Source organism: Naegleria gruberi (genome assembly GCF_000004985.1).
Source record: "Naegleria gruberi genomic scaffold NAEGRscaffold_2, whole genome shotgun sequence".
NCBI classification, from domain to species: Eukaryota; Heterolobosea; class Eutetramitea; order Acrasida; family Naegleriidae; genus Naegleria; species Naegleria gruberi.
This window is the reverse complement of record NW_003163325.1, coordinates 794373-808074: the sequence shown is the minus strand read 5'-3', so window position 1 is coordinate 808074 and position 13702 is coordinate 794373. Positions and strand designations below refer to the sequence as shown.

Here is a 13702-nt window from a genome sequence, read left to right as displayed (position 1 = left end):
CCAACACAAATATCATCATCCAACATTCCTTCTCCATCAGGTATGAACCAGCTCTTCGGAAAGGAAAACTTTAAAGTTATTATCAAGAAATTAAATCAACAAATACATAATGAATTTTATGATAGTGCCTGTGAGATTGGGACATTAATGATTAGTGCCTGTTTCAATTCTATTGTGAAAGGTTCTCCGTCAACTGATTCGAATATTTCGCCCTATCAATCATCTTGGAATTTTTCATCACCTGAATATTGTGTTGATACATTGGCCAATGTTGTTCTTGTATCGTTTAAAGAAAATTGTAAAAGCAATTCTCCTCAAGAGGAAGTGGAAATGTTGCAAATATTTGTTGATTTAATTGTAAGCTATTCGAGAGCACTTTTTGGAAATAACGAATTTGTAAAGGCAAAGGTTTGTTTAATTAATAGAATCAATTTTTATTGGAATCAATTTTAGCATTATCTGGCTCAGGCATCTGCAATATCATCCTATATTTTGGAGAACTTATCATCAAAAACTCAAGAAGACCAAAAGAAGCACTATTACATTTGTGAACTGCTTGCCGATGCTTGTTTGAAAATTAATTTGGATGATGAGGCAGAAATTCATTTAAAATCAATTCCAAAAGAATTTAGAAATGTTAAAAATTGTATGAAATTGGGAGATATCTACATGAAAAATGATAAAAGTAGAGAGGCTGTAGCTTGCTATCAAGATGTTTTAAGATTGGACAGATATTCAATTTCTGCAGTAGAAAAATTGATCAAGTTAGGACTTCCAGAAGACAAGAAGAAAAATCTCACTGATTATTACAAAAAAGAAGATTGGTTAGCTAAATTGGTAGATGTCAAATATTATTCTCACAATAACCAACATGAAAAGTTAATTCAATCTCTCAAATCTTTGGAAAAATCATTCCCTAATAATGTTGAGCTAAAATTGAATTTGGCTGAATGCTATGATCAATTATCCAAGTATGATGAGGCTATTGAATTATTCAAAAAATGTTACAAAATGGATGCGTACACAGATTGTAAATCTAGTACATTTGCCACTCTTTTACAAACAACTGGACACCCTATAGAGTTACAAAGTTTATCAACCAGATTACTTAAAACAAATAAGGGTTCCTCAGAATGCTGGTTAGTTCTTGCTATTTATTACACATCTAGAACCACCTTATTTAGTGTAGTTTCTGATGAAAGTGAATCTAATAAGAATTCTTTACAACAAAATATGGAAATGGCTATTCGTGCTGTTGACAAAGCACTCGAATTGAATCCCTCATTCATTCTAGCCTATCTTTGGAAAGGTCATTTATTATTAATGGCTCAACAACACAACAAGGCCATTCTCATTTACAAACAAGCCAAAAAAATCTCAACAGACATTCGTATCTATCAAGGGCTAGTTAAGGCTCACCTATCAATTCCACAACATTTTCAAGATGCCTTGAATATTGCTCTCTCTGCTCAAAAAATTTACCATGGAAAGTTTGATTACAAACCTCACATTCTTCTTGGAAGTGTATATACAATGAAGGAAGAATTTCATGATAATGCTCAAAAAGAATTCGAGTCTGCTCTAAAAATCTGCCAAGAAACAAAGAATGAATTTGGAATGGAAGAGGCACTATTAGGCAAAGTTGAATTAGATATTAAGAGACAACATTTTGATTCAGCAATCAAAACTCTTCAATCTCCAAACCTTAAACAAAATACTGACATTATTCAAACCAAGTTAGGTCAAATATACCTCCTACAACAACGATTCGAAGATGCATTCCAATGTTTTCACAAAGCTCTCTCATTGAATAGATTTAATGAAATTGCTCGTCAGGAATTATTGAAATTAGAAGAATCCGTTCCTCAAGATGAAGAAGAACAAGAAGAAGATTATGAAATGTAACCAAGTTTATCTTGTATCTAGCTTCCCCACATAACAATGTCAGACATTGTAGTAAAATCATAAAAAATGCAACAACCACAAAACGAAGAAGAAAGAGCCAAACAACAAGAACAACAAAAGAAGGCCATGGAAGAGGCCGAAGAAAAGAGAAGAGCTATTCTCTCTCAAATTCTTGAACACGATGCCAGAGAAAGATGTAAGTTAGCACACCATTGATGAATGTCGGAATATTTTTGATCAAATAATTATTAATATTATTAAAAATAATAGTGAATAGAATTTTCCTTGTAAGACCAGAAAGAGCAAGAGCATTCGAGGATTATGCAATTAAATTGGCACAAGGTGGAAAACTTCCAGGTAAAATTAATGAAGAACTCTTGGTTAAAATGTTGGAACAAATGTCCGGAAGTGGATCGACCAAAGTAAAAATTCAAAGAAAGAAGAGTTCATTTGACAGTGATGATGATGATGACAATGATGACGAAGATGATGATGATGAGGATGATGATTTTTTCAAATAAACAAACAATTAACTGTTTATGGAATTCTTGTTTTACAAATCTCAAAAATAAATAAGGCTATTCCAAAATTAATTGGAAAGAGCTGTATTGACTCGAATAAGACGTTGTGAATGTAATTACTTTCCACCACAACACCCTTCTTTCTTTTCTGTTTTTTGAGGAGAGGTTTGATTTGCTAAATCACTTCCTCTCACTCGATTTGTATTCGAAGGGGTTGTGGACATATTCGATTGTTGGTTGGCCAAAAGCACTCCACCCTTAACACCAGAACCAACAACATCATCATCAAATCCAACCATTATTTCATGATTTAAAACCTTTCTATAAATTATCTCTGCACTTTCATAAAATGATTTGTGTATATTTTCTGCTGTTTTTGCTGATGTTTCCATAAATATGTGAATGTTATTCTTTTCTGCAAATTCTAAACCTTCCTTATATGAAACTTGTCTTTGAGATTTTAAATCAGACTTGTTTCCAACGAGAACAACAACCAATTGGGAATGATTTGAACTGTTGCTGAGAGCATCAGTTAACCACGTTTGAACTGATTGAAAAGTACTCCTTCTCGTAATATCATAAACTAAAAAAGCACAAGCAGATCCACGATAATAACTATTCAAAATCCATACATTGAATTTTAATAATAAATATCAAATTAAAACCTACGATCTTGCAATACTATTTTACAATTTCAAAAACAAATCCACCATATTAAATAAATCAATTATTAATTAATAACAAATAAAATCATTTCTACATACGATCTAAAAGCTTTTCATTAGTGTTGGTCAATTAAATTTTTAAATCTTTCTACTTACCTTCTTGACCAGCTGTATCCCATATTTGTGTCTTGATTTTCAAGTGATTATATTTTGATCCGAGATCAATGGTTTTTGTTCCAAATTCTACACCTATTGTACATTCGGATCTGGCATCAAACCTGTCGTCAGTAAATTGTAACAGAATACAGGATTTTCCGACACCAGAATCTCCAATAATTATAAATTTAAACATATAGTGATAGGCATTCGATTGATTCATTATTATTGAATATTTAAAAAGTAAGTGGTTGATGATTTTTTGATGACTTTGTGTTGGATCAAAGAACTCCAATTATCCTCCAATAATAATAGTAATACGTCTCTCGTAATTATTCTTGAATATTCCAAACAACAATGAAAAAATCTTCTAGTTCCAAGTGAGGGCAATTTTTTAAAGAAAGATTAAACTCCGATGATTGAAATCCTAGAAAAATTGAGTAAATAAGGTGTTAAAGAAAGATAATTTATACGTAATTCATATTTTCTCCCTTTTGCTTTCTGTTTCCACTCTTCTTTCTCTCGTGTATTGGTCTAAACTTGTCTTCTGAACGTTTGTTTGTCTTGAATTTCTTTCGGCTCAGTGACAATTCTTCCTTTCTCTTTTGGAAAAGCTCAATACCTGCTTGCTCGTTACCATTGGCAAGTTTAATGGCTTCTTCCAATAATTTCTTATTCTTATCTTCTCTATCCTTTTGATCTCTAATTCTACGATTCTTTTCATCAGACTTGTCTTTTTGAATCCTTTGTTCATTCTTTTCTTCACGAACTTGTTCTTCTTCAGAAAGTTTCTTACCATTCTTCAACTTTTTCAATTTACAAACATAGAAACCATCCATGTTGTGAACATGAGGGAAATAACGCATGGTTAATTTCAAGCTTGGATCGAAATGACGTTCACCAATCTTAATAAAACCTGGAGTACCAAATTGAAGACCAGTTGGAACAATCTTGACATGTCTCTTCTTGAGAGCATAATTGACAACAGCTTCATTTTCATCAACACTGACACTACAAGTAGAATATACAATATAACCACCAGTTTCAGAATCAGCATCAACACAATCAATGGCAGCCAAAATTAATTCTCTTTGCAATTTACACAAAAGTTCAATATCCTTCTTACCCTTTTGAGATTTTATCGAAGGATCACGTGAAATAACACCCAAACCAGTACAAGGAGCATCAAGCAAGACACGGTCAACCTTAGTTGGTAAAATTTGTGGCATATCACGACCATCATAATTGGCAACAATACAATTACGACAACCCATACGGTGAATATTTGCTATTAAGGCCTTTGTACGATCTACATTGACATCATTAGCAAAAATGACACCAGTATTCTTCATGAGGGCTGATAAGTATGTTGTCTTACCACCAGGAGCAGCAGCCATATCAATAACTTTTTCATTTTCTTTTGGAGCAAGAGCCATGACAGGCAAGAATGATGAAGCACCTTGTAACATGTAATGACCAGCCAAATATTCAGGAGTGGCACCGACTGGTACGTTAGCATCATAAATCTTCAAACCAGCCTTTGACCACTTATCAAGAGGATCCAAGTTAATACCACGATTAATCAAATTTTGAGCAAGTTCTCTTCTTCTTGTTTTCAAAATGTTACTTCTGATTGTAAGAGGACGTGGCTTTTCGTTAGCTTCCAAAAATTCAATTAATTCAGGTAAAGAAAACATTGAAGCAAAAACGTCAATCAATTCAGAGTTGTAACCATAATAGAGTGACAAGTCAGTCTTTAACAAATTGAGATAATCTTCACGAGTAAATCCATCTTCACGCAAATCTTTAAAGTTTGCCAAAACTGCAAGATTTTCTTGAATACGTTCATGAATTTTAGTCAAATCTTCAGTAACACCAGCAATACCAATATCTTGATCTTCTCCTGCCTCTGGCAATTCTTCATGGTCTTCCAAATAATTGGCCATAACAGTTGGTTTTTCTTGTCTGGTTGCATCATCAGCCATTTCTAATCTCGATTCTTCTTCTATTTGTGCCAATCGTTCACGTTCCATACCAGAAAGTTGTTCCAATCTTTTACGTTCTTCCTCAGTATATTCAGAGAAGTCATCATCTTCATCCTCATCATTTTCGAAAAAGTTTTCTTCGGAAAAGACTTTCTTTTTCTTTTTGTTTACTTGTTCTTCTTCTTCATCGTCATCTTCATCATCTTCGTCTTCTTCTTGCTTTCGCTTCTTTGTTGGTTGTTGTTTGTTTGATTTCGTCGAGGATGTAGTGGTTGGCTTTTTCTTTGTAAAGAAATCGTCATCTTCTAATTCTTCATCGAATTCATCATTATCACCCATATCATCTTCATCAGAAAAATCATCCAAATCAATATCATCAGCTCCCATTAATTGAACATCCTCTTCTTCTTCTTCTTCTTGAACTTCAAGTTTTCTCTTCTTATCTTCCTTCTTTGGTACTTGATTTTGTGTAACCTTGACAGGTTTCTTCTTTTCTTCCGAAGATACTTGTTCTTGTTGTTTAGGAGCGACCTTCACAGAGGCCTTTGCGTTCTTGATCTTGCTTAAGAGTGCAGCTTTGGATGAAGGCATTTTTTCAGAGTGTCTTCAAAAATTTAATTCAACAATAAATTTGAAAAAACAAATTTGGCTGTTGAACAAATTGCATTGTGATGAAAGAATTTATTATTGGTGTAATTAATAATAAAAATAATTAATTTTGTATTCTTTTAATATTTGACATATAACATAATATAAATTTATTCTTTTCGTATACTGTTATGATTTCCTTTAGCTCATCTTCTCATTTATCATTTAATGTGTATTTTGGGAGCTGAATTATTAATAATACAACATACAAAATTTAAAAAAATGGTTGCACCAAGAGGACGTGGTCGTGGACGTGGCGGATCAAGACAAAACAACGGTGGAAGAAGAACCAACTCTGACAACAACGATTCTGAATTGGTTATTAAATCTGATGGAGGAAAGAGAGAAGTTGTTAAAAAGAGTCTTACTCTTTCTGAAAGATTTAGCCAAGTAAACAAGTCCTCCTCACAAGGACCTGTTAAAGGTATTACCAAGAAGAGTAATACCACTAGAGGTGGAAAACCAAGAGGAGGTGCCAAAGGTGGTGCTAGAGGAGGTGCTAGAGGTGGTGCTAAAGGTGGAAAACCAAGAGGAGAAAAGAAGGAAAAAAAGACTAAAGCTGAATTGGACAAGGAAATTGAAGATCACCTCGGTTATAGTACTGAAAACAAGCAAGAAGAAGCCTCCAGTAACACCGGATCAACAGAATAAATAGATGATAAAGACTCTAGAGATTGTACTAATAAGATTCATCAATTGATGATCACCTAAATATAAGATTAGAATAGTTAACTATTATTAATACTCGATTATTCTCCAACTATTTACAAGAGGTGACGGGGTTCTAAATTTCAGAATAAGCTCCTAGTGATTATGAACATGGACAAGATGATTATGTTTAACAATGCGATATATCAATGCAACTAAGATGACATAAGTCAAAACTTTGCTTGCGTTATTATGAAGTCAGCTGACTTACTGCGCAGAGTTAGGTGGTCCTCAAAGCGCACCATGGTTCTTGTAGGACATCCTCACTAGAGAGGACTATCATTGTGTTTTTTCAATCAAAAAAATGTTTAGAAGCCTATGCTCATCCTTTTCATTATCCAACAAGACTAATCACATCGCTTCGGTACTTTCTTATTCAAAGAGAGACTTGAACATTTGCATTGTTGGAAGTGGCCCAGCTGGATTTTACACAGCAAAACAGTTGCTCCAAAAAGAATCGAATGTAGACAAGGTTGATGTTACAATTCTTGAAAAATTACCAACTCCATACGGTCTCGTAAGGTATGGTGTTGCTCCTGATCATCCCGAAGTTAAAAATGTTCAAAATGATTTCGATAGTATCGCTTCAGATTCAAGAGTAAAGTTTTTAGGAAATGTGACACTGGGCAAAGATGTCAGATTTAAAGAGCTTAGTGAAATGTTTGATGTTGTAGTATTAACCTATGGAGCTGATAGTGAAAGATCATTAGGTATTAATGGAGAATCTTTGAAGGGAGTGGAGAGTGCTCGTGAGTTTGTCTCTTGGTATAACGGTCTTCCTTCACATACTACACCTGAAACATTCAACAGATATAGGCAATTAATTGAAACATCCAAGAAGGCTGTAATTATTGGGCAAGGAAATGTAGCTCTAGATGTTGCTAGAATTTTAGCAAGACCTATTGATACACTCAAATGTTATGATTTGACATCTCAAGCAATTAATATTTTGGAAAATTCTAACAAGACATTGGAGCATATTCTTGTTGTAGGTAGAAGAGGCCCTGTTCAAATTGCAGCCACTACCAAGGAATTGAGAGAATTAACCAAATTGAACTGCCTCTATATTGATCCAACTCAAGTTAAGAATGAATATATTGACGAGAATTCAAAGGAACAATTGGAAAAGGAGGGAAGAGCCAAGCAAAGACTAGTTCAACTTTTACAAACAGCCACTGAAAAACCAACTCTCGATAAGGACACCAAGCTTGTTCAACTCTTGTTTTTCAGAAATCCAGTAGAATTCATTCCAAGTAAGAGTGATCCTTCCAGAGTTGGATCTATAAAATTTGAGATTACACTTATAGAAAAGGATCCAAAAGGTGGAGAACCAAAAGCTGTTGGATCTGGCATTTTTGAAGAAATAGAATGCGATTTGGTTTTTGAAAGCATTGGATACAAGAGCGTGCAAGCTGATACAGACATTCCTTTCGATCAAAAGAGAGGAGTTGTCCTTAATGAATTTGGTAGGGTGATTAATGAAAATAGTCAAGTTGTAAAGGGTACTTACGTTTGTGGCTGGTTGAAGAGGGGTCCATCTGGCGTAATTTTATCGAATATTTATGATGCTGAAGAGACTGTTGGAAGTATTTTATCTGATTATTCTGAATCAAAAATTTCTTCATCCACAGTTGACTCCTATTCTAAACTTATTGCTCACCTTCAATCCAAGTCTACTCAATATATTACCTTTGAGCAATACAAAAAGTTGGAAAGACACGAAACTGAAGAAGGCGTAAAGACTGGTAAAATCAGAGAAAAAGTATTGTCTGTTGAAGAAATGTTAAATGTTTGTTTTAATTAGATTTTTCATGACAGGCACTATTATCCCGCAACCCAAAAAGTTGCACATAATATGCCTTAATAAAGAAGAGTACAAAGTGAATAAAACTAAATGTTGTGCAAAACAAGGTAAACAAGTCTGGATATCTCATTGGTGGCTTTGCATAATCAAGAAGAATGTGAATACCAATCATTCCCAAAATACTGAAAATAGAAACAACTTGGGAGATTTTGGATAAGGAATGAAAATCCATGAAAGTAATTGAGATGGAAACTAATTGAATGACATAATATGCAAGGGTGAGCTTATCCTTGATAAACAATGGATACATGCTAAAGCATGCAACAATATTGAGGAGTGGGACATATTGGCGCAATCCCTTTACATCCAAACAATATAACACAATGCTAGGAATGAGAGGAACCAGAATTGTCTTTTCATGAACTTGATAAGAGAACATGTAAAAGGAGAATGAGACAATTGTAACACTAGTTACAAATATTCTGCTCAAAAATAGAGCAGAATTGGTGGATCTTTTCATTGTAATAAAAAGCAAGTGAATGCAGGATGGAAGGGAGAAAAGAAAAGTCAGAATGGTTGAAAGCTTGACCAATTTTTCTCCAAATAAGACATTCCATTTGATAAACATGGATGTGGAGCACCAAAATGTTGCCACCTTATCTTCAAAAAGTCCTCTCTTGAATGGAAACATTCTGTGAATAACTTGTAAAAATATTTCAGTGCCATTCTTTTGTAAAATGAAAGGTCCAAACATTAAACCAAATGAAAATATTACAGACAATGCTACAATAAGGAATCTTTTTGGTTCTCTAATAGTGAGAGCCAAAATGAAGAAAAAGAAGGGAAGGGAATAATAGAGTGACATTTGTTTGTATGAAATTGAGAAAACAAATGACATTGAGGCCAATGACAAGTGAATCACATGATTCTCCTCTAAATATTTCATTAGCATATAAATGGCAATTATTGTAAATCCTAAAAATATACTATTATATTGGAAATGTCCATGGTCTATCATCATTAAAGAGGGACAACATATCATCCAAAAAATTTCAATTCCAAAACTAGTATCTAATGTAGTGTCCATAATTCTTCTTAATTTGAATATCAATTTCAACAATAATAAACAGACAGGAATGTATAATAATAAATCCATCAATATTACAGAAATTCTCATGAACATAATCACTGAAACATTCTGATTACCTCTCGATGTCATAAACTCAAAACAACCATCACATAGATTTAGGTATCCATTTACTTTACCCATCAAATAGTGATGAAATGCAGTGAGAGGAGGATAATCCAATCCCCAATATTCCAAATCATAAAAATACCACTCAGATATTGGTAAATTAGATGTAACTTCAATCCAATGTCTCTGAGCTTCGAAATCTCCAAACATTGGAGGTGTTGACTTTCCCGAATGTGGTTGATAAAAGGCAAGAACAATCCTAAATAAAATTCCAATCACCACTATCAAAATCCACAGATTTTGTACTTTTAGTTTGCCATTTTCCGAAGAATTCACTGTGATTTCTCTTGTTGTATTTATCATTGGCTCGGATTTGTTAGATTGCCCATTTGGGTGTGTATCCATTTTTTTAAATCTGAAAAAAAGATTTTAAAAACCTTAGAAATCTTTTTCACAAAGTTAAATTTTACCACAATTATGGAGTTGTAGAACACAAGTGTGGCAGTCTTTTGATTGTGGAAGTGAAAAATAGCTGATCATGATTTAAAACTCAATATTTATTAGATGATAAAGCTTACAAAAAAAAATGCCAAATATCGTCATTCAAGTACTGACATGTCTATTATTTTCAGTGATGATTTGTGTATCGCATTGGAGTGTTTGGAGTGTGGAGATGAAATTTAATTCAAGATTTAATATTGTTCAGAGTGATCATCATTTACATATCACTATTGCACTTTTATCTGCTCCGAGATATGAATCAAGAGGTGAAAAGGAATTGACAAGGACAATATTATCAATTGCTAATGAATTTGAGAATTTTACAAAAGGAAAGGATTCAAATGTATCTGTAGACATGTTTCTACTGAATCATTTTGGAGAATCTCATGTAAATTTATATGAAACGTTCGATGATTTGAGACAAATTAAACAATATTCCTTCTTTAAATTTATGAAACAAAATGGAATGATTTTAAATGATACAGATCAAATAGAGGAGGTTTTTGAATATCGTGGATCGGAGACATATTATGATCAATTTAAAACTAGGGTTACACTTCCAAAATCAGAGATTGAACATGTTCCATTCATTTCTCCAGAAATTCCTCTTTACTTTTCGTATAAGGAGCATTATTTTCCACTCAAGAATGCTCCAATTATTTTCAAGCAACTTCAACATGTTTCTTCCCTCTTTAGAGAAACATATTATCATATGAGGACAACATTTTCAGAGGAAGAGTTGAATGACCATTATGTTTTATTGTTGGAGGATGATTTTCCTTTCTGTGATGGACATTTTAAAAAGATGATTAATGCTTTGAGAATTTCAAAGAGTTTCTCTTCAGATTTTTGTGGTCTTTTCATGGCAACAGGTATGTTTTGTGTTGTTTTTAATAATGTTGTCGATCATAATAATAGGTGGGAGTTCAATACTTGTTAAAGCTAGTCTTCTACCTTACCTATCAGAAATGTTAAAAAGTGAACCAACCTTAGAAAATGGAAGATTAATCAGAATGTCAGATGGCTCATTATCACCCATTCCTCAAGATGTGACTCTACAATCATGTTTACTGGGAAATTGGAATGACTGTATTAAACATCCAATTCTTAGCAAGTGCAAATCAACTGTTTCTGACAGATTGTTTTTTAGACATATTGGAGAAAAATCCACTGACAAATTCCTCAAACATACCAATAATAAGTGGCAATGTGGTTGGAGAAATCCTCTAACATCCTTTCCAACAATGCCTAATATAATTTTTTGAAATATTAAATATTTTGAAAAAGAGAATTTATTCATCGTCTTCATCATCTTGCATGTCATCTTGCATTTCATCGTCATCTTCATCATCGTCATCCTCGTCATCATTAGAAGAACCTCTAGATTTCATTACTTGTTCTTCTCTCTTTAAAAGTTCATTTAATTCTCTTTCTTCCTCGCTCATTTCATCATCACTATTCATATCAGCAAACCAACCCTTCTTATTTTCGTCCTCCATTCCTTTCAAAATTTCTTCATCTCTGTCATCATTATCATCGTCAATTACATCAAAGTCATCATCCCCAGAAGATTTCTTATTATATGATGCTTGAATCATTTCAATAATTTCATCTTCACTATCTTCGTCCTTCTCCACAATTGTGAACTTCTTAGCCTTAGCCTTAGCAGCAGCTGAAATATTATCAGTTGTATCAAAATCAACCTTGGCATATCCACCAATAGAAAGTAATAAATCCAATCTTCCTGACAAGTCCATTAAAGATGGGAGCATTCGCAGTCTTGAATCTATTGAGTGGTAAATTGGAGACAATCTTTCAATGATATCTTTTTGTGACATTATGTGTGATGTATGGTTAACCAACAAGGATCTAAGCCAAAAGATTAAAGTATCTCTTGATTGTGAGAAATCTCCATATAATTCGATAATGACATCCAATAACTTGATTGCAAATGTTGCCGAAAGGTTTTGTACTGTAGATTCAATTAAATCAAAGTCAGAGTGAGCCAAGCATTTTGAAATCATTCCAACATCATGACTCTTCAATGCTGTTATTAAAGATGAGTTGAGTTTCATAACTGGAACACCAGCTTCAGAGAGAGTCATATCCTTCTTGGTGGATGTAGATGTTTGTTGGGAGAGAATATCTTGGAAAGACTTTTGAGAACCTTCAGTTGTTGATAAGGTTTGGGCAAATCTAGCATTGGCAGATTCCATGTTAGCAACACCCAAAACCATATTACTAGAGTAGGTACTTCCTTTGCTACCAATCAATTTGTTGTCCTTTGTTCCAGCAACAATAGGTTGCTCATCTATGACGAGATCCTTTTCTAAGAATAAAAAGTTTTCTTGATCCTTATCAGTGGAAGAATAGTCCAAAACTTGAATATTAGGGAAGAGTGGTGATCCCATAGCCAAAATTATACGTGATTCATCGATGAATTTGGCAGAAATGACCTTACCAAATCCTTTAGAAAGATGGCACTTGACAGTAGCTTTAGAAATAATATCATAAGTTGATTTTTCAGATGGTTTAACTCTGAATAAAGTTAACAATCCAGCATGAGAAACAGCAGCAATATCCAAATACTTTTTAGAACGATAGAAGCCATCAATAGCTACTACATTAGCATCCAAAGTGAAAACCTTATTAGGAGCAATTAATTCCGAGTGATTTGATGATGTAGTCATCAATTGTTCAATAAAGTTTGAAGTATTTAAACCATTAGAACTAGAGCTTGACATTATATTGCTTAAATTATACAAGTTAACAATTCTATCATCCTTTGATCTTGTCAAAAGTAAATCAGAATGAATAAATAAAATTTGGTTAGCACCATTTTCATGACCTTGGAAATCACAAACACGTTGTTGTGTGTTAACTTGGAATAGTTGAGTCTTTCCAGAATTTGCAATAGCGAAAACATCAGCACCATTCAAGTGACCACAATTTTCACTCAAACAAGTAATATCTTCGAAACAAATTTTGTGTAAATCAACCTTGGTATTATTGGACTTTGAAAGGAAATGAGTTCCTGCAATGAGATTAGGTGCAAGAGCTGCAAAAATTCTATTTCCATCAGGACAATTAACATTTAAAATTGGAGATACTGATGATGATGTTGTTGGTGATAATTGTATACTTTTTACGAGTCTTCCTCTTTCGGTATCAAAAGCTATAATTTTTCCATCTTGTGTACCAGCAAGGATGTATGTTTTGTGTGTTTTCTTCTTCTTTTCATCATCACTAGCAACGCTAGAGTTGAGAGAAATCCAACTCATTGAAGTAAATTTACTTTGCAAGTCCAAAGGAAGATTTAATTGAAGCAAAAGTTGTGAATTTTCTCCTGAATAAATGTTGATTTGGTTATTATTTTGGGATATCGTGGCAAAGTTTCTAATTGTTCCGTTCAAGCTTGGTTCCCAACAAGTGGAGCCGAGCGATGAAACATCTACAGAGGAGGAAGTCATGATTTTTTTTTAAATTCAATTTTTATTGAAATTTTTTTTGAATCAAATTTTTTGTTGATGGCAATAAGAAATGATGTTGTCTTTCAATGAATAGTTGAACAATTAATTGACAATAATAATTATTGAGTTGAGTTATTTAAATTA

General features: G+C 33.3%; 7 protein-coding genes across 7 annotated transcripts; 3 read left to right on the top strand and 4 right to left on the bottom strand.

Moving 5' to 3' along the window:
• Positions 1-14: 14 nt before the first annotated feature.
• On the top strand, positions 15-2426 carry NAEGRDRAFT_77958 (uncharacterized protein; the record flags this gene model as incomplete). Its single annotated transcript, XM_002682907.1, has 4 exons — positions 15-408; positions 454-1901; positions 2001-2101; positions 2176-2426. The coding sequence occupies exons 1-4, from the start codon at positions 43-45 to the stop codon at positions 2424-2426; spliced, it is 2166 nt and encodes a 721-aa protein (XP_002682953.1). The 5' UTR covers positions 15-42.
• A 116-nt stretch (positions 2427-2542) lies between these two features.
• Positions 2543-3470, bottom strand: NAEGRDRAFT_60202 (rab family small GTPase; the record flags this gene model as incomplete). The annotated part of the gene is made up of 2 exons (XM_002682682.1): positions 2543-3041; positions 3244-3470. 2 exons carry the CDS (start codon positions 3468-3470, stop codon positions 2543-2545), a joined length of 726 nt encoding a protein of 241 aa, XP_002682728.1.
• Positions 3471-3701: 231 nt separating this feature from the next.
• Positions 3702-5823, bottom strand: NAEGRDRAFT_77957 (proliferating-cell nucleolar antigen p120; the record flags this gene model as incomplete). The annotated part of the gene is made up of 1 exon (XM_002682681.1): positions 3702-5823. The coding sequence occupies one exon, from the start codon at positions 5821-5823 to the stop codon at positions 3715-3717; it is 2109 nt and encodes a 702-aa protein (XP_002682727.1). The 3' UTR covers positions 3702-3714.
• Positions 5824-6121: 298 nt separating this feature from the next.
• On the top strand, positions 6122-8471 carry NAEGRDRAFT_77955 (NADPH:adrenodoxin oxidoreductase mitochondrial precursor; the record flags this gene model as incomplete). The annotated part of the gene is made up of 1 exon (XM_002682906.1): positions 6122-8471. One exon carries the CDS (start codon positions 6893-6895, stop codon positions 8390-8392), a length of 1500 nt encoding a protein of 499 aa, XP_002682952.1. The 3' UTR covers positions 8393-8471.
• On the bottom strand, positions 8385-9950 carry NAEGRDRAFT_29661 (dolichyl pyrophosphate Man9GlcNAc2 alpha-1,3-glucosyltransferase; the record flags this gene model as incomplete). Its single annotated transcript, XM_002682680.1, has 1 exon — positions 8385-9950. The coding sequence occupies one exon, from the start codon at positions 9948-9950 to the stop codon at positions 8385-8387; it is 1566 nt and encodes a 521-aa protein (XP_002682726.1).
• Positions 9951-10173: 223 nt separating this feature from the next.
• On the top strand, positions 10174-11028 carry NAEGRDRAFT_62034 (uncharacterized protein; the record flags this gene model as incomplete). The annotated part of the gene is made up of 1 exon (XM_002682905.1): positions 10174-11028. One exon carries the CDS (start codon positions 10174-10176, stop codon positions 11026-11028), a length of 855 nt encoding a protein of 284 aa, XP_002682951.1.
• A 340-nt stretch (positions 11029-11368) lies between these two features.
• Positions 11369-13558, bottom strand: NAEGRDRAFT_77954 (uncharacterized protein; the record flags this gene model as incomplete). The annotated part of the gene is made up of 1 exon (XM_002682679.1): positions 11369-13558. One exon carries the CDS (start codon positions 13556-13558, stop codon positions 11381-11383), a length of 2178 nt encoding a protein of 725 aa, XP_002682725.1. The 3' UTR covers positions 11369-11380.
• Positions 13559-13702: the final 144 nt, after the last annotated feature.